The following is a 19,694-nucleotide window of genomic DNA, read 5'->3' as shown; positions in this document are numbered from 1 at the left end:
TATAATGCTATCTTGATAATGTTGCTCTAACTGAATCCTCTCTGGAAGATAATGTTAAAAATTTCTGAAAATTTGTTAACAGTAAAAAAACAGGAATAATGTTCCTTCTGTTATGCATTATAATATTTCTGGCTCTTCTGGCATGGAGATTGTCAATTTATTTGCTGAATACTTTTCCAAAACTTATAGTGATAAAGATTTTGATTTGCAGGATGAAATATTTTTAGCAGGAGACATCAAACTATCACAATTTATAAAAAACTTTCCATTTTAGATAGCAACAAGGGGCCAGGTCCAGATGGTCTTCCACCTTCTTTTCTTAAACACTTAAGCTTTTTACTTTCTAGACCTCTTTTTCACCTTTTTAACCTGTCATTATAGACAGGGATGTTCCTGGTCTACTGAAAAACTAGCTTTATTATCCCAATACTAAAATCTGGAGATAATTCTCAAGTGAACAATTATCGGCCTATTAGCATTCTAAATTGTATTCCCAAAGTTTTTGAGAGCCTTGTCTGTGACTATTTGTCAGCAACTTTAAAAGGCTGTGTTCTTAACCAGCAATTTGGATTTCTCTCTAACGTCTCCACTGAACTTAATTTATTGACATTTACTGATTTCCTTATAGAATCTCTTGAAGATGGCTTCCAGGTTTATACTGTATACACAGACTTTACAAAAGCGTTTAACCGGGTAATCACAAGATTTTAATCAATAGGTTGAGGAGTCTGGGTATCCAGGGTGAACCTTTAGAATGGTTGTTATCCTACCTAACTGAAAGAATACAAATAGTACGTGTTCAGAGTTTTCAATCGTTTGAAATTAAGGTACTTTCAGGGAGTACCACAAGGATCACACCTAGGACCTCTTCTATTTAATAACTATGTTAATGACATTTCCTCCTGTTTTCTCTTTGCTTCTTTCCTAATGATTTCTGCCGATTTAAAATTATATTTGAAAATTGAGAATGATGGTGACTATCAAAAACTACAGTCTGTGTGACAGCAACGGAATCTTAATGTTAAAAAGTGTCATTTATTGGTTTTTGATCGGAATAAAACTCTTACAAATCATATCTATATTATTAACGGTTGCCCTTTAGACTCTGTATCTCAGATAAAAGACCTAGGTGTTGCGCTCGATTCCAGCTTATCCTACATCCCCCATATTTCATCTGTTGTCTCAAAATCACTTCCACTTTTAGGGTTTATCAAACGTTGTGCTAAAGACTTTATAAATAGCCTCTCCATAAAATTTTTGTATTGTTCGCTTATGAGACCCTACCTAGATTACTGTTCATGTGTTTGGTCTCCTCACTATAACACCCATATTCAAGCTATTGAGAGAGTTCAACACAAATTCTTAAGATTTGTTGCATTTAATCAAAACCAGAGGATTAAAGAAATTAACTATTCAAATATGGAAAGGTCCCTCAACATAACTTCTCTCCAAATCCGAAGCATGCACAAAGATCTTACTATGTTTTATATTATACTGCACTCTATTATTTTTGGCCTCAACTATTGGAAAATCTCCATGTTCGCAGTAGACAAACAAGACTAAATTAACCCTTTTATGTTAGACCCTATCACACAAACTATGGACTTAATTGCTTCACATCTAGAACACCACGGTTTGCTAATCATTATTCCCAAATGTTGGATTGTTATAGTATTCCAAAAGAATTTAAAGCTCAGCTTAAGAACTGTGTGTGACAGACTACCTATTGAGTTTAAGAACATATTCTATCTCAACTATATATTACCGATCCCACACAAATTGAGTCAGAATTTGCAATAATCATACCTAATATGAGATACTTGCTAAACAATAAAATAATACAAAATACTTCTCAACGAATATGCACACATGGTAAAATTTTCCAGTATCCAAGTTATCTCAAAAATAACCAAGAACATCTGTACGAAAAACAAATAATTTTAGAAGGAAACTCTAGTAATTTTCAATACATTCAAACAGATATCCAAGGAAATTACATAAAAAGCATACTAGAGATAAATCAATTCATTGCAATATTTCCTATGGAGGAAAAACTAATTTTCAAATATTCTGAAGAAGTCCAAATTAAAACAAGAAACAACTTTCAAAAATCAAGTACTGTTGCCCAAGATCTTTTGGACGGCCAATATTAATTGCCGAGCTGAAACTAACCTTCAGACAGCTAACCGTATCACCTATGAAAAACTTCTACAATTAGAATCATATCTGTTATAGAATATAGAGAAAATTACCAGTTTCCCAGCACTTGTACTGACTTACTATATCTTGTTATATGTTGTCGTATTAATAATCATCTATATTATCTATAAGAAAAGGACAGAAAGGACTAGAAAACAAACAAAGAAAAAAAAAAGAATGTCAAACATGCATAATTCAGATGATTTCGGTTAAAAAATTTACTGGATGCTTCATTCTAGACATAGAGGGTGACGTCTATGGTTTTCTATGGCGTTGACGTTAGGAGTGCTGAAATGGTAAAATAAATTGAACTTAAAATTACTGACCTTACATTTGTGTTATTATGTAAAAGTTTATAATTGCAATTTGTTTCTAATCTCAAAATCCTTCCGATTTGGCTATAACTAGCTGTTTTAAGCTCTAATAATTTTTTTTAACAAAGACTTTCGGAATTTCCAAATTGGAGTTATATGTATATCTCGTTAAAGATAATCACTATTGATGCAATTGGTTGTAATTAAAAAAAGAATAATAAAACACGTTACTAAAATATATTTATTTATTATTTAACATATTTTTTTGTATTTTTTTTGTAACAATAAATAAATCACAATTTATAACGTAACAATGGAATTAAGGGAAAAAATTACGGAATGTATTAATTACGATGTCCCACACCCCTGAAACAAAAATAAAATATTAGAATGCAGTTAATACATAAAATCTTAACTTTCATTAACCTTAGAGCTAGCAATCACAAGCAGAAGTAAAAAGCATAAGCCCATGCATTAGGAAGGTGTCTATAATATATAATTTTAGATTCTTTTTTAATATGCTAGTTACTTGTTTATTTATAATATTGAAGATATTTTTTATAGGTTTGGATAAATACATTAACTACAAAAATTTACTAACAAAAAGTTAAACTAGGAACTTTGTAACTCCAATGAACTTTAATTCCATTATGCCATAAAATAAGACTAAAAAATTAGTTAATTATATATATATATATATATATATATATATATATATATATATATATATATATATATATATATATATATATATATATATATAGTTTGAGTTTAGTTCTTGAACCTTAATATATATTTTTTTAGTGGATTTTCTTGGGCTTAGGTTCATAAAAAAATTTGATTTGATACTAAGGCATTTTTATAAGCGTCGAAAAAATATATAAAAATGCCTTAGTATCAAATCAAATTTTTTTATGAACCTAAGCCCAAGAAAATCCACTAAATATATATATATATATATATATATATATATATATATATATATATATATATATATATATATACAACAACAGACATTCTCACTCTCTCTTCCGCTTATAGTTACACAAACAATACCGCGAATCATCTTTTAAATCGTATACAGAGGCAAATGTGATCTATCTCGTCATCTCAGTTTTAGTACCGCGAGACACGTGTTCAGAAACCGGTTAACCTTGATTTGCTATTATCTGGCCCCTTACTACTTATCTTAATTTATTTGAAGCAGCCCTATATAATACAGTCCTCATACACCGAAATTATATTCATAATTTCACATATGTACAACCTTTTTATACACCAACCATAGTAAGTTTCTTTTGTAGTAACTTCTCTTTTAGATCAGAAGATAAGAATCAGTTGTCCATTGTAAAATTTAATGTTACAATGTTTCTTTTGCTTCATATCACTGTACCATCTCTTCTATTTCTGTTTGAGACAGCTTTTTGCTACTGAAGCCATTTATATAAAATATCACGTTTGTCACACAAAGCGTAAGATGGTGTCGTATATGACCCCGGCTTGAAATTTTTAAAAAAATCAAGCATTGACTAACAGGTTGCCACCGCTGGGTAATAGACACTAAATGCCGGTAAGGTACTGAGAATCGTAAGTTCCTCCTACTGCTGTAACGGTAGACAACAGATATTGATAGTAAACAGCATTTATAGTATGCAACAGATACTAAGAGGGGAGTGGTGTCACTCTGAGACACCATTTAATGGTTGTAGGTTTAAAATCCCATAAAAGTGAAAGTTGTTAACGTTTTCAAAATATGAAAACTTTTCTCAGAAGTTATAAATGTTGGGCGTCTAGAAGTGAAAGCTTCGTTTCATACAGGATATTGTAAAAATTTGATTTAATGATAAAAAACTCAACAAAAATTTAACTCAATATAATGTTTTTTAGGGAATTGAAGTGCTCCTTAACAAAAAAAGCATCCCAACACATATGTTTAACTTAAAACCATAGAAGACAATCTATGTATACCCTAGCAAGGTATTAACCTGCGAGCAGAATCCAACGTATGGTTGACTGTTTCTGCTAGAGAGTACTAGTTCGACAGTAGGTACTTCACAAAAATGTATCGATCATATGGTTCAGATTTAGTTTTATTAAGATGTCTGAAATAGTGGCTTTTTTTTTCTTATATGAAAATGCTATCCTGTTGTTGAATCTAGGGAGACTTACGACACTAATCGCAGATGGCGGTTAGAAGTTACCAAAGGTCGCTGAAGGGTATGTTGATGAATTTTTAGCACAGAGGGCCAAAATAGCTAATAAAGTATTTAAAATGTGTCAGTGCTAATATAACACTCACTTTCCGACCACGTACATTAACGGTAGTTACGTCCATGGCCGACATGGCCATGGACCAATATAATTTCGACATAAGAAAATTCGACTGGTGTACCAAATAATTCAACGAACATGTCATTCATGAAATTTGTATTTAATACTTTTTACTTTTACTGTTTTACTTTTAATGTAGAGGAGAAGTAATTTTTCTAGAACAACATTATCTAGGATTAAATATTAAACTTTCCTCATATCTATATTATATCCGGTAAACAAGTACTCCTAATTCATAAAAAGTGATAATTATTTACATCTCAACAGAGATAAAATATCAAACATTTCTTCCATCACAGAAAAAATATTTTCGTTCTGAAGCTACTTTATTGTGGAATTTTAATATAATGTACTATTTTTACGTGGCATTAACCACAATTTAACTATAAAATATGTTTATTTTGATGTTTCGATTTCCACTCCTGAAATTGGAGATTTTCATCATCCATAGGTCGATTCCATACACCAGCGTATTCTATTCGATTAGATTTTATACTAATATATTACTCTTATTGTTTTATTGCCAGGGTTTGAACCATAGATACACCAGATCATTCACAGTAAGGCGATTGCGTTTCGTCCTCTTAACCCGTTTGGGTATTTGACCGACATAGACAGAAAGAATAGTTTTTTTGCAATAAAAAAATGTGTTTTTACATTTTATTGCATACTGAACATATAGAGACATGTTTGTTACATTGCTATTAGTAAAAAGAAAATTGTCCCCATGAAAATAATGGAAAAAATATGAATTGAACAAAAAAATGCAAAAATAATATCTTTGCACGCATAAAAAAAGGAGATGGGAAAATATTAAACAGTGACAACTAAAAATGATTCTTTAGTTATGTTACGTTTGTGACAGTCAACTCCGCACAAGTAGGAGAGGATAGTTTTAGTTGGTAGGCAGGATAACAGGAAGGCAACGGTTTGCAGGTCCTACTACTAGGGGGAAATAGAACCGGATGGACTCAGCTAGCTTAAATCCAACACACGCCAATCATTTCTTCACAACAAAAATTCAAAGGTCTCTGAACTTTTGAATTCGGGGATAGTACAAGTATTCTATTTTAAAATATCTATTCTAAAACGTGCATAGCATAAAAAGTGTAGCATCAGAAACAAGTATAAAAAATATTGTTTCACTAGAAGGATATATGTGTTTACAAAGAATTATATGTAAAAAGTGGTTTATATTTACATGTATCTTACCCGGCTGGAAAAGTCCCAGCATATATGTCAAAAATTGTCTGGTTCGATATCGACCAAATGGTGAATAATATAAGTAAGAAAATGTGGAATCTGCAGTTTGATCTAAAATATTAAGACTATTGTTCAATTTTCTTAAAATAATATTAAAATTACCCGCTTTTATTATTACATTATTTTGTTAAATTTTGGATGTATACTGTCAGTAAGCAGATACACTCACTATTGAAAGGTGCCGTTAAACTTGGACAAAAAATATCTGGGAAAAGTGGGTTCTATAATATTTGATAATCAAACAGTCATCAAAAAATGAAATCACACTGAGATTAGCTTTAAAGTGATATAGGACTGTTTAGTTACTTTTATCGAGCTAAGAAAAGAAAATTTAGTTACTCTTCAATGAAAGGGAAAAAACATTAATAACGAATTATCCAAAAAAGACAAAAAAAAAACCTTTTATGACCTTTTATGAGTGGTTGACTTAATGCTGGAAGAAATCTAAAGAAAATTAAATTGCAAAACAACTAACGTCGTGAATGCTTAAAATACTGCAAATGGACTATTTCAAGTAAAAGAAGCATAAAAAGAAACGAAGTAGACTTTTCAAGCGTAGAGTGTCATTATGTTGCTGCTGAAATACTTGTTAGTTGGTAACAACATAAAATAATTTGTTAACAATGAGGTTACTGTCGGCTGACCTAAAGTTTTCTCTCTATTTTGCCCTGATCAATTAAACATATTAAGCGATATTTAGGCCTCCTCATTATAACCTAAGTATTGAACCTTTGTTATATTAATGGTGTTGATCAGTTTTCACTACTTGTGTATTAAATCGAGCACACCTTATTACAAGGAATAATAGAGAAAAGAAATGGTTTACAAAAGCATAGAGCCTTTACACATACTTACTAAAATTCCCGAAAGAAAAATAACCGCGCAGTCTATTCTAATTATTGAGAAACAGTTCAGTTTATTTTATTGGTAAGACATGGATGAAACTATATAGAACAAAAGACAGTCAGGATGAATTGATATATTTTCTCATGCAATACGTGCAAGCCAATCATTTGCCCAGTTGTTACATATGGAAGAAAAATATCCGCATTTATAAAAGATAACCGAATAAGATAAGCAGGTCATGTGGTAAGATCAGAAGTAGTGTGCTAAACACAGTGTTTTTTAAAAGACCAGACCATAAAAGATCAGTAGGCCGTCCAAAAAAAAGATGGAAGGATGATGTTGAAGCCGACTTATATAAGATTGGGGTACACAATGGGACATGGAAGCGCAAGATTGTAGAAGATGGATGGCTATGGTAAATGCGGCGAAGACTCACCCCAAGTTGTAAAACCAGTTAAGAAAAAGAAGAAGAAGAATACCCACTAGATAATAGATGGGACAGATAAACTTTTAAAATAATTGGGATTTAAAAAAAGGGGAGCACGGAAAACCACCAGCAGTAGAAAACAACAGCAACGACAACTTGGTTGTGAACAGGGATTTAAAGAATTATAAAAGAAACAATTAGAAATAGTGTATTAAAAATGCAGACTTGTAATGCCAGGGGTACAAAATAACCAAGATAAGCTTTTGCACTTAAGTGAACAATTAATTAGTACGAGAGAAATTAAATTCGTATTTTAGCAATCCAGGAAATAAAACAAAAGCAAGATACACAAATGAAAATTGAAGGGTATGTATTAGGGAATAGTGTTTGTACAAAATAAACCTTTGAATTGGGTTCTATGACAAAAGAAAGAATGGAAATATGAAATATTATTAAAACTAATTAAATATGATTTCTAGTAATCTGTATTATTTAAGAGCAAAAGGAAGACACAGAATCATAAGCTTAATAAATATTCATGCGTCTATAGAAGAAAAATATGGGAAATAAAAGTTTTTAATTTATTTTACAGAACGCAGTATATTTATACAAAATTTGATTTTAATAGTAATTTTAAGAGATGTAACTACAAAGGTGGGTATAAATTCATTCACTACTTTATTTAATCGGAATAAAGCACATTTCTAATCAAAAATACCATATAATTACGTTCTACTTTTGAATTTGTTTTTAAGAGATAAATTAACCATCACCCGTACGGAAATGGACCAAAAAGTTGTTTAATGCAATTTACTATTTTAAATAGTTTTTGTATAAAAACAATATCCATCTTGGTTCACCATGTTGTTTTATGTACTCTGTCCATCTAGGTGGTAGCGGTATTTTTGTCGTTTAATTATCACGCCCACCAATATAATTATAATTATTTTGTTTCATCAATCGTTATTCTGTCTCAGATTTAAATATTCAGTTTTGCTATTTGAGTTTAAATATCTTTTGATCTTGTTTCGAATAATGCTATTTATTTTTCCGTATAACATTTTTCGCTATCGTCTCTGTTACGAATATCCTTATTTTTAAATATTCTGAATATAATAGAATTAACCAAATGATGATTATAAACCTGACATGTTTGTCATATTTCTTCAAATAATTATTTTGTCGAATGTTATGTATGGTGACTGCTATATGGGGTAAAAGCTTGGACTTTAAAATCCCAATCCGTAAAAAAATTAGAGGCATTCGAAATTTAGCTATATAGGCGTATTCCAAAAATTTCGTGGACTGCAAAAGTCTCAACCGAAGAAGTGTTTAGACAAATTGAAAATAGCAAAAAGCTTATGAACACAATTAAAATAGAAAAAACATCGTATCTGGACTACAAACTTCGAAAGGATAAATACTCTCTTCTGCGCGTCATCATGCTGGGAAGAGTAGAAGGTTTCATTATTTCGTAAAAGATATGGAAGCGTTTAAAGAAGTGATCGTCAACCTTCGTTAGAAGACAGCAATAATAAGAAGAATTATTTTGTTTCAATTTCTTTTGATTTTATTCATTTATTAACTTTCTCTTTTATTTTACTATTTTTATTTTCAAAATAGTTGGCTCTCAACTTTCTATTTACTAAATATTATGTCATAATATAATTTCCACGTTTATTCTTTCACTTATGTAGATCCTATTCCCAGGATTCAGACCCCATATCTATTCCAGTCTATTCTATGCCATGTTTTGTGTGCCTATTCTGTGCCGTCTCTCTACGGAGGTTGGCACTCATTATGGCTATGCTGCTCTAAACAAATCAATCGATCTGCATTGATATCAATTACGTAGATTCTTCAACCAAGAATTCTGCCTTCGGCCAACAGTTTTTTTTCCTTGAATCTTTCACTGAATTATGAGTATGAAAATTTCATATTTTGGTCCCCTTATCACGTAGCCTAAACCAAATTTATCTTAAAGATGCAGTAGCAGTAAACAAACCAACACACGTTATCAACATTATGAATATTACGAGGAGCACTCCCAAATCACGATTTACAATGTATAAACGTACATAATATCCACCTCATAAACTATATAAATAGACATCGTATACGAAACTCAGCATACCATATCATTTAGTAGTCCTTGTACGCGGAAGAATTGCTATAACTTAATTGGACCACTGTTGTTCTAGTGATAATATTTTAGCCAGGGCGTGCGTCAGGGAATTACAGTGCTTGAATTTATTCATTTATATTTATAATAAATGTTATCATTTATATTTTATGATCAGAAGAATAACAAAGATAAAATTAAATTAATAAATGTTAGAATGAGGTTTTCCAACAACATAATATGCGAATTCGTTATTGTAATGCATTGAATTAATAAAATTAAATTAAATATGTAAAAATTGTTTTAAAATTAAATGTAATATCTAATGGCGGTTTCCCACCAAACGGACAAAATAAAAACAAAACAAAACACAAACTCGTATCCAATAAAACAAAATAGCAACTTTTCACAAACTTTACTGAAGACTGGCGTGTTTTGAAACAATTCGTTTTGTTTTTCGAGTCCCGAGTTTTTGAAACTCGAGTCTGTTTAGTGGAAACGGTCAGTTGTGTTTATTAATGGACTACCTCACCTCTGACGTTACAATGGGCGGGGCTTCGAAAACCTTTCTAAACATTTCTACACTAAATACAAGATAGAGCTGCAGTAAGTACAAATAAACCGTCAACAGTATGATTGTTACGAGGGGCACTCCCACATCATGATTTTAACGATGTATAAACCTATATTTTCCTGTATTATGAAATACATATGAAAATATGAAGTAGACATCGTAGCATAAGTCGTTCACAGGAATAGCAGAACTGAAAATAACTGAATAAACATGTTAGAATGAGGTTTTCCAACAACATAATAACGTGAATCCGTTATTGTAATGCACGGAATTAAAATACAATTACATTAAATGTGTAAAAATGTTTTAAAATTAAACGTAATATTTAAGGTTGAAACGGAGTTGCCACTCGTGAACTGAGCTCTTAATGGCACTCCATTGGTTGGTTTAAGGAAAACGAAATTTCAAAGCAAAAACCTATGCAAAGGTCAGAAAAATCTTGTCAAAAATAAAAACATTCAACATATCTGAGTAATAAATAAAACAAAAATCTCAAAGTGTAACTTAGGTAATATTTTACTCAGAATCTACCTCGAGTGCCTGTGAATACCTTCTTTTTTCTTTACCCATTTCATCTACAATATGCTATCAATAGTGTATTTTTTTTATGTTTATTCACAATAGTCAAAAGCTCGACTTTTAGAACTGAATTGTCAAAACTTTTGATCGCAGCCACTTTTGAATATCCGCTTTCTTCAACTCAGTTGTCGATATTTATTAAACGGGGAGTATATAACGAATATATTAAGATAGAAAAAAACATGGCGACTACCAAAATGGCACTACACTACACTACGAATGGGGTGCGATTAAGAGCTCAGTTCATGACTGGCAGCCCCGTTTAAACCGGAAGCTCTTAGATATTAATACTCATAATTTCAACGCAATTTAAGAAGTTTTTACTTCTGGCGGCACTTCTCCAAGTGCACCTTATTTTTTTTTTAATACAAAATTTTCGTTTATGAAAACATTTTAAGTTAAGGTATATCTGTATTCAAATTTAAGAAATTTATGTAAAATGAGATTTCAATTTCTGGTAACATTTGTAATCTGGATCACGTGAGTTTTATTGTTTTTCAAATAAAAACTGAAAACATAATAATAAGTTACTTCTTTTGAGGCGAACTAACACACAATTTACTTTAAAAAATAAGTGTATTTGATGTTTCCATTTCGATCGTTTAAGTGTCAAAACAACGTTGCAATTACTGCTTTATTATTTTTGTCAAACCATAAGTTTCTTTTTATTTTACAGGAGTGAAGCTAATTTTGAATTTCCTTGAAAATAATACTAACATTGTATATTTTATCTTCGTTGTTCATAGTAAACAAATCTTTAATTGTACATACTGTTTTATTAATTTGATAGAAAATATTAAGCAAAACCGCACGCCTATGGAGTCTTACGTAGCATAGCCTGGTTTTGTTTACTTTTACTGCACGTCGAATTTGAATGAGGTGTAGGTATTGTAGTTTTTTGGTTTGTGTACTGGTGATTAGTTCTGTTTTTGTGCCAAAACTCTCCAGTATTTCGTTATTTGTAATTCAGTCAGTATTTGTATATTATCAGTCCATGATATTCTTAATAACCTACGGTATAGCAGAGTTCGAAAGCCTCGATTTTTTTTTTAAATTGCATTTTTTTAATGCCCCAGTCTCATCTCCATATAATAATATTGAAAATATAAAACATCGAATGGTACGTAGTCTAATTCCAAATTAAGATTTATGCACGTTAGGAGTGGCTTCATTCGTATAAATCTGCTCTGGCAATCTCTATTTGACTGTTTATTTGTACAGTATGATCATTCTGCCCTCGTAAGCAAAAACGCAGTATCTACACAAGATATGAAACAGAGAAAAATTAGGTTTAGTTTGCAAAGCTGTCCTGATTTTAAAAGTTACTCATCTGTGAATTTTTTTTGTTTTCGTAAGTTAAAATTTATTAAAAACGTAGTTTTTAGTAAATATACGAAATATTGCATATTTATTAATAAAAAAAGGAGATATTGCATTAGTGCTAACAAGTTAAGACTTTCCCTTAGGAAATTGGTTACCGCATTTTCACTAAGTAGCTGTCTATCTACAATAATTTGTATTTTTTTATAACAATGTAGTAGGAGTTAAAAAGAACTAATAATATCAGTCACTCGACACTGAGGAGTAAGCAGATTGAGACCTAAGTGCCGTTTGACGGTTCTTGTTCTATAGAAACAGATACTGTACGTCACGAGTGAGGGTAGTAGGCAGATTCAGACTCCGAACTCGAACGGAACCATATTCCTCTTGATAATGGCTCCAACATGGGTGCCGAAACGTCGAGTTTTAAATTCTCAACGCAGTTCTTCCCGAGAACTTAGCATTATATACACACACACACACACATATATATATATATATATATATATATATATATATATATATATATATATATATATATATATATATATATATATATATATATATATATATATATGCAGTACGTTAGGTTTTAAATAAGATATACACCCTGGCTCACATAAATGGTATTACTGGGCGACATAGATAATATACAATAAGGTAAGTGTAGCAACTGCGCTTTCTCGAGTCTATGCGAATATCAATATCCTACGATACTTAAGCGATAACCTACAATTACTTTGACAAGATAATCAAAACAATATCGGTTCAGAACACTTTGATAGCTTTCCTTACATTTTAATGCGTACTTGCGGTCTTTTTCAATGAGCCAGCTGTAAGAACAGATGAATTCACGATACGTTTTAGCAAATTAATATTTGGTCAGCGCAAGTTATGTGAATTCTTTATTATTATTTATTCTTTATTAGTGGCGTTTCTTAAAGGCATCTTAAAATTCTTGGATGGAAATTTGAATTTATTTGAGAGATTTTTATTTATTTTCTTCTTCTTCTTCTTCTTCTTCTACTTCTTGGAGATCTTTCAATCTGTTTAATTCTGAAGCTGCCTCTGGTTAATTTCCTGGGAGGTAGACTGCCAACTATCCCTCCATCTTTTAGGTGGTCTTCCGGGAGGTCTTGAACCGGGCGGGTTGTTTTCTAGGGCAATTTTTGGGAGTCTATTCTCATCCATTCCTCTTACATGATAGTACCACATCCTTTTACGCTGCCTTCCCCATCTTACAATATCTTGAATTTTGCACTTCTCTCTAACGTTTGTATTTCTCACCCTGTCTCTTCTTGTTTAGCCCACTATTGTTCTTAGGGTTTTCATATCGGCAACCCTTAGCATCTGTTTTGTTTTGTTGGTATCTTCGCGCACTTCTATGCCATATGTCATGATCGGTCGTATGTAAGTCTTGTAGATTCTAATTTTACTATCTGTGCGCATATACGAATTTGACCAGACTATCTCACGCAGACATCCCGACAATGCGGATGCTTTGTTGATCTGACTCCTTAGGTCCTTTATTGGGTCGTGTCTGCTTGATATATCTATGCCCAGATATCTGAATTGCATCACCTGTTCTATGGGGTTGTTCTCAACCACTAACTTACATCTGAGCGGATCTTTTGCTATTGTCATACATTTAGTTTTGTTGGCGGCTTATTTGAAAGAACTGAAAGAGCTGTCTCTGAAGATCATCTTCTGATTCGGCAATAATTGCTGCATCATCCGCGTAACACACCATACCAATTCTTTTGTTGCCCATTCTGTATCCGAGATTGAGAGATGTTACTTTGTTTATAATTTTGCCCATGAGTAGGTTAAACAAGAAGGGGCTTAAACTGTCGCCTTGTCTAATTCGTCCCCATGTTACAATATTTTCAGTGAATTGGTCTCCTGCTCTAACTTTGGTTACATTGTTGTTATTTAGGTTATGGACTATCTTTGATATATTGGTCGGCGTTTTATTTTTTATTAATATATTTAGAATGTCTCCCATGCGAACCCTGTCAAACGCCTTCGTCAGATCAATGAAGCAAATATATGCTGGCATGCTGAACTCTATAGCTTTTTCTTTTATTTGTTTTATTATGAATACTGCATCTGTTATAGACCGTCCTCTTGTAAAACCTTGTTGTTCTTCAGCGTTAGTGATTTGCCTTTCCAATTTGTCCTTAATAATACTTGTGAAAAGTTTTATCGTTGTATTTAAGAGGGTTATTCCTCTGTAGTTTTGTAGGCAAGTTTTTTGTCCTTTTTTAAATATGGGGATTGTGATAGTCTTATGTCATTCCTCTGGTGTTTTTGTGTCGTTTAAGATTTTGTTAAATAATTGTAACAGTTTACTTGCAAGTTCAGGACCTCCATATTTTAAGAGTTCATTGGGTATACCATCTGTTCCAGGTGATTTTCTGTTTTTTAGCTGCCTGATCTTTGTTTCTACCTCTTTGTCATTGATTGTAGCACTTATATCTGCTTCGTATTCGTTTATATTCATCGTTTCTTCAGCATCGTATAGCTCCTTAAAATGCTGTTGCCATGTCTCTATAGGTACTCCCTTGGTCTGCACGAACTCGTTAACTGGTTTTTTTCTTTTGGGCACTATATAGGTCATAGTCCATGTCGCTGCTGAATTTAGCCGAATGTTCTCTTTTGATTGATTTTATTCTTGCGTTTACTTCGTTTCTTACTTGAACATATTCTGCGAGAGCTTCTTCCGATTGTGTGCTTTTATATCTCAGGTAGCATTTGCGTTTTAATTCAGAGAGTTCTTTTACCTCTTGACAAAACACGGTTTGGTGTGGTTTATCGCCCTCGTGTTAATTTTCTGCTTTCCAGTTGCTTCTTCTGCTGCTTGGTTGATGCATTTCCTGATTTTTTGCCAAGTATCTTCTACTCCCCATTCTGGTTGTAACTCGATCTCTTTTAGTTTGCTGGTAATCCTGTTCTAATAAAGGAGTTTTGTACTCTCTGTTGCTAGCGACTCTATATTGTGTTTTTCGATGAGCATTGGGGGTTTTCTGTTTCGTTGCGGACGTTCTAGTAGCATTAAAACCATTTGTTAGTTTTTTCTCACATACAATACGTTCAACTGTTGCCACTGATACTCTTGTTAAAAAAGAACTTCTTCCGTTGAAAGGACTGTTTTTTAGTCGATTTTATACCTTCCAAATAATTTGTTTTTACTTTTGCGAGACGGATCTATGACGTGGATGTTATGAACTTTTACCACTGGTTATATCTATTTTTATTCTACGAAAAACTGATGGAATATACGGGAAATCGTGTTACTTTAACCTAATATTTTGTACTTTAAAATAAAAATATAAAATTAATTAACAGAATAAGAACGAGAACTATTAAGATAAATCAATCGAACACAAATTTAACAGCCGATACTATAACAACAACGATAAACACTGATTGCAAAAACTGTTCGCATGTTTTAAATAACATTTTTACCGATTGATTGATCATTTTGATTGAGCATTAACATAGACATAATGATAGAATTAATTGTTAATAAAATAATTCCAATTGATAATCATATTGGTAATATGGTAATATGATTTTCCAATAGGTGACCTTGACGTCAGCAGTGGGCTTAAGAAAGCGCAGTTGCCTCAATTACCGCTTAAAGATTTACGAACTGTATATATATATATATATATATATATATATATATATATATATATATATATATATATATATATATATATATATATATATATATATATATATATACATACATATATATATATATATATATATATATATATATATATATATATATATATATATATATATATATATGTATATATATATATATGTATATTATATATATGTATATATATATATATATATATATATATATATATATATATATTTATATAAATATTAGTTTTTTATAACGAAACTAGTCGTGATGACGCCACTGGTATAAGCTTTTTTTTAAAATGTGCTCTAATTACATTAATGGAAGAATATTTATGAAATAAACATGAAGAGACGCTCAAAACGCATTAAGCTTTAATGTAAATAAGTTATGAAATAACAATCTCTTCTTTTAAATTACACTAGACCGCATCCCAAAGAGAGTAATCCCGCTTTAACTACTTGTATGTATATTTTCGAAAAGCGTTGTGTTTTTTAATGCACTCTCATTATTTTACACAGAAAGTGGCTTTTATAGAGGCAGAGCAATTTTTTTCTTGTACGTATTATATTCTTTTGTCTAAAAATATATTGCGCATTCTGAATATACCTGGAACGGACAAATAGTCAACTCGAAGTTAAAACAATGTAAGAAAATTAAAAATAGCTCAACCATCACAAGAAATTATTACAGTGAGATAGCAATATCAAATAACTGAAAGGTTATCTGCTCAATATTAAGCACAACATCGCAATCAACATAAATACAATACAAATACAAGAACGAATAAGGATATCACGTAATACGACAGATAGTCTAAAATACGTTCAATAAACTTAACCGCAAAAGTTTGCAACATTAAAAATTATGCTCATTGACAGTTGATTTTCTCGTGAACATTTTAACTAATTCCGCTATTTTTTTTTTCTTATTTTATATTTTTTCTTTGTTATTTACACTGTTGCAAACGTTTACTCAATCTTCTCTATTAATCTTATACTAAGTGGAAGAAACAAATTGTTTTCATATGTCAAGTTTGAGACTCTCTGCAGGAAGGACAAGGTATAAGGGTAAAATTACATCAAAACCATGTTGTAGTTCTATATTTTGTGAACATTTTGTTTTCTTCAATTTCCTTGATACCTTTACAAATAAAGAAAATAGACGGTTTTATCTTTAATATGTGTTTTAACTTAAATAATACTTTATTATCAATAGAAAATAAAAACAGTTAACAAAACTTTAAAAACAGTGAGAAAAATGTCGTCAACTAATCGCGTGTTCCTCCTATACTTCTATTATGAGTTCTGATTGACGCTTAAAAGTTATTTGTCAACGAGGTAAGAGCTATGCACAGTTGTACAGGCAATATAAGCGAGACGAGATTGTATAAAGGAGGGTCTGTAATGTTTCGGGGTGTAATTTCCTTGACAGCAATAACAGACTTGGTGTCTTTATGTGGAGACTCTTTAAAGACCAAAAGGTAGATTATAGCGATTATAACACTTTTACACCTTATATAGGAAATAATTTTATCTTAAGGCATGATAAAACAAGACCTCACCTAGCGCGTGTCGGTACATTTATTTAAATAATATACATAATATTTAAGTAAGATCAATATTCAGATGTTAAATTGGCCCTCTTATAGTCTCGACATGAATCCCATTGAACACTTATGAAATATTGTCGGTAGATAGTTAAAACTTCGTCAGCCCCTTCCTGCTTGCCCGCAAGATACAGAAACTATGATTATTGATTTGAAGCTCCATAGACCAAAAAGCAAATGTTCACAAAACATGAGAATACAACATTATTTTGAAGTAAACCTATTTTGCCATTATGTATCTTGTCATCCCCACAGAGTGTTACAAATTAACCATAAGAAAAAAATTTTTTTTCTTGCTTCCGGTATAAGTCCAGAAGAAGTTTGAGTAAACCTTTTGCCCAACAGTGTAAATACTAAGAAAAAGTCTAAAATAATAAAAAACATTAGCTAGATCCTTTAATCCGTTTAAGAAACAATCCACTCCCAAAATGAGCATAATTTTTGATGGTGTAAAACTTTTGCGGTTTTACACTAAGTTTATAAGGGAACAACATTAACATGATTTAAGAAGATAACAAAGGTTCAGACAACTTTTAAATTTCTGTAACATAAAAAACTCACTTAATATTTAAAAGACAATAAATTAAGATGAGACATAAATATTATCTTTACCTATTATTGTAAAGTGACATAACATTATCATTAACATCATTATATCTAAAACAAAACAAATTTAATTCCACATAAGAAAATCAACATATGTAGACATTTAATATAATACTAAACAACTTAAATGCATGGAAATTAACGTTCATCATATCCAGGTGAATAACTTCTTTCGCGAAAAACAATGAATGCGAAAAAAAAAAGAAACAAAAAGCTAAATGAAAAATATGATTAAGACATAACTTAAGACAACAATAATTAAGAAAGAAAAATATGAAAGATGATTCCAACCAAGTAATATCAAAAAATATAAATAAAATTGATTATGTGACAAGGAAAAAGTATGGATAAAAAAAACAAACAACACAAGAGCCAGAAATTTGGATATAAACAGGAGATACCTGTATTCAACAGTGGATTGAAAATATGGTTATGATTTAAAAGCTTACTTTTTTACGTTAATGTATTTTATCTAATAAATCTATATTCGTAGTACAAAAGTTAATATCTTGAACCAGTATACTGGTTCTTTTTTAGAGAACAGATCGAGCTAGTTTTTATAGTTATTTTATTATTTTTGTTGTTGTTTAATATACAGTATATGCACTATATAATATTATTATAATTACAATATTAAAATAATTATATTTTTACTTTCACAAATATCTCTAATAGATTACGGGACAAAGATATATGATAGATTACGTTATAACCAACAGAGATATAAGTACATTCATAAAAAATAATCGACGTAAGATGCCTCAACTCAGCAGATGTAGGTAGCGACCATAGCCTTAGTATTATGTAAAATAAGAATTAATATGACGCACTTCTCATCCAATAGAGCAGCAGCAACGCAAACAAAAATCAGAGTCGAAGGAATAAAAAAGGAATCCACGGAATAACATAATTCACGCAGCAACAAAATCACTTGGAAAGACGAAAGTAACAAACACTAATATAACAAAAAAAAAATAAAACCCCATGGTTTAGAGAGGAAGTGAAGACAAAATGTGAAGAAAACAAGACGACCATTTTACATACAAAAAAAAAACACAACAGACATATAACCACTATAAACGAACCAGAAATGAAACGGAATATATTAGTTAGACAAATAAAATGGGAACACTGGTAGAGCTTTTTAAAACAGATAAAGCACGACTTCTACGGAACACAGAAGAAAATATGGAGAATGATCAAAGGACAAAGAAAAGAAATGAACGAACTAATAAAAACGAAACGAATTCAAAAGGAAACATGGTAAGACTACTTTCGACCCCTACTTGCTAAAGGTGACGATAATGAACCACCAACACCAGAGGTAACGGCAAACGAAGAAATAAATATTAAGAAGGAAGAGGGAAAGGTAGCATCAAGAAAATTAAAAAACAGACAATCACCAGGAGAGGACAGAATACCGAACGAACTCTTAAAGTACGGAGGAGTAGATCTGACCCAACAACTAATAAAACTAATCCAAAAAATAATAGAACAAAACAGAATTCATTAAGAATTGCTATCAAGCCTCCTTATACCTTTCTTTAAAAAAGGATACAAATCAGACCCAAAAAATTACAGAGGAATTAATTTGATAAACACTAAGATTAACAAAGTGATAAGAAATAAACTGTTATGAAATTATAGCACTAGCAGAAAAACAATAAAGTTTTAGGTCGGGAAGATCGTGCACCGACGCTATATTTATTTATTTATCTATAATATATAATGAAGCAAGTGCAAGAGAAATCATTAGAATACAACAAACCCGCATACTTACGTTTCGTGGACCATAAGAAGGTATTTGACCGTGTCAAATTAAAGCACGTTATCCATTTATTGT

The 19,694-nt window shown here is 31.1% G+C and overlaps 1 protein-coding gene across 3 annotated transcripts in view; it reads right to left on the bottom strand.

The window, feature by feature from the left end:
• LOC140441436 (regucalcin-like) overlaps positions 1–19,694 on the bottom strand; it is a 211,802-nt gene that overhangs the window by 121,126 nt on the left and 70,982 nt on the right. For 2 of the 3 annotated variants that reach the window (XM_072532165.1, XM_072532166.1), the window contains one exon: positions 2,745–2,879. The exons of the other annotated variant lie outside the window; for it this stretch is intronic. In XM_072532165.1, coding sequence (XP_072388266.1) covers positions 2,833–2,879 — 47 coding nt within the window. In that variant the 3' untranslated portion in view covers positions 2,745–2,832. Of the gene's footprint in view, positions 1–2,744; positions 2,880–19,694 lie in introns of those variants that run through there. 3 annotated transcript variants of the gene reach the window in all.

The sequence above is a fragment of the Diabrotica undecimpunctata genome, chromosome 5 (assembly GCF_040954645.1).
Source record: "Diabrotica undecimpunctata isolate CICGRU chromosome 5, icDiaUnde3, whole genome shotgun sequence".
Lineage (NCBI taxonomy): Eukaryota > Metazoa > Arthropoda > Insecta > Coleoptera > Chrysomelidae > Diabrotica > Diabrotica undecimpunctata.
Note: the sequence above shows the minus strand (reverse complement) of the source record. Positions and strands in the feature narration are given on the sequence as shown.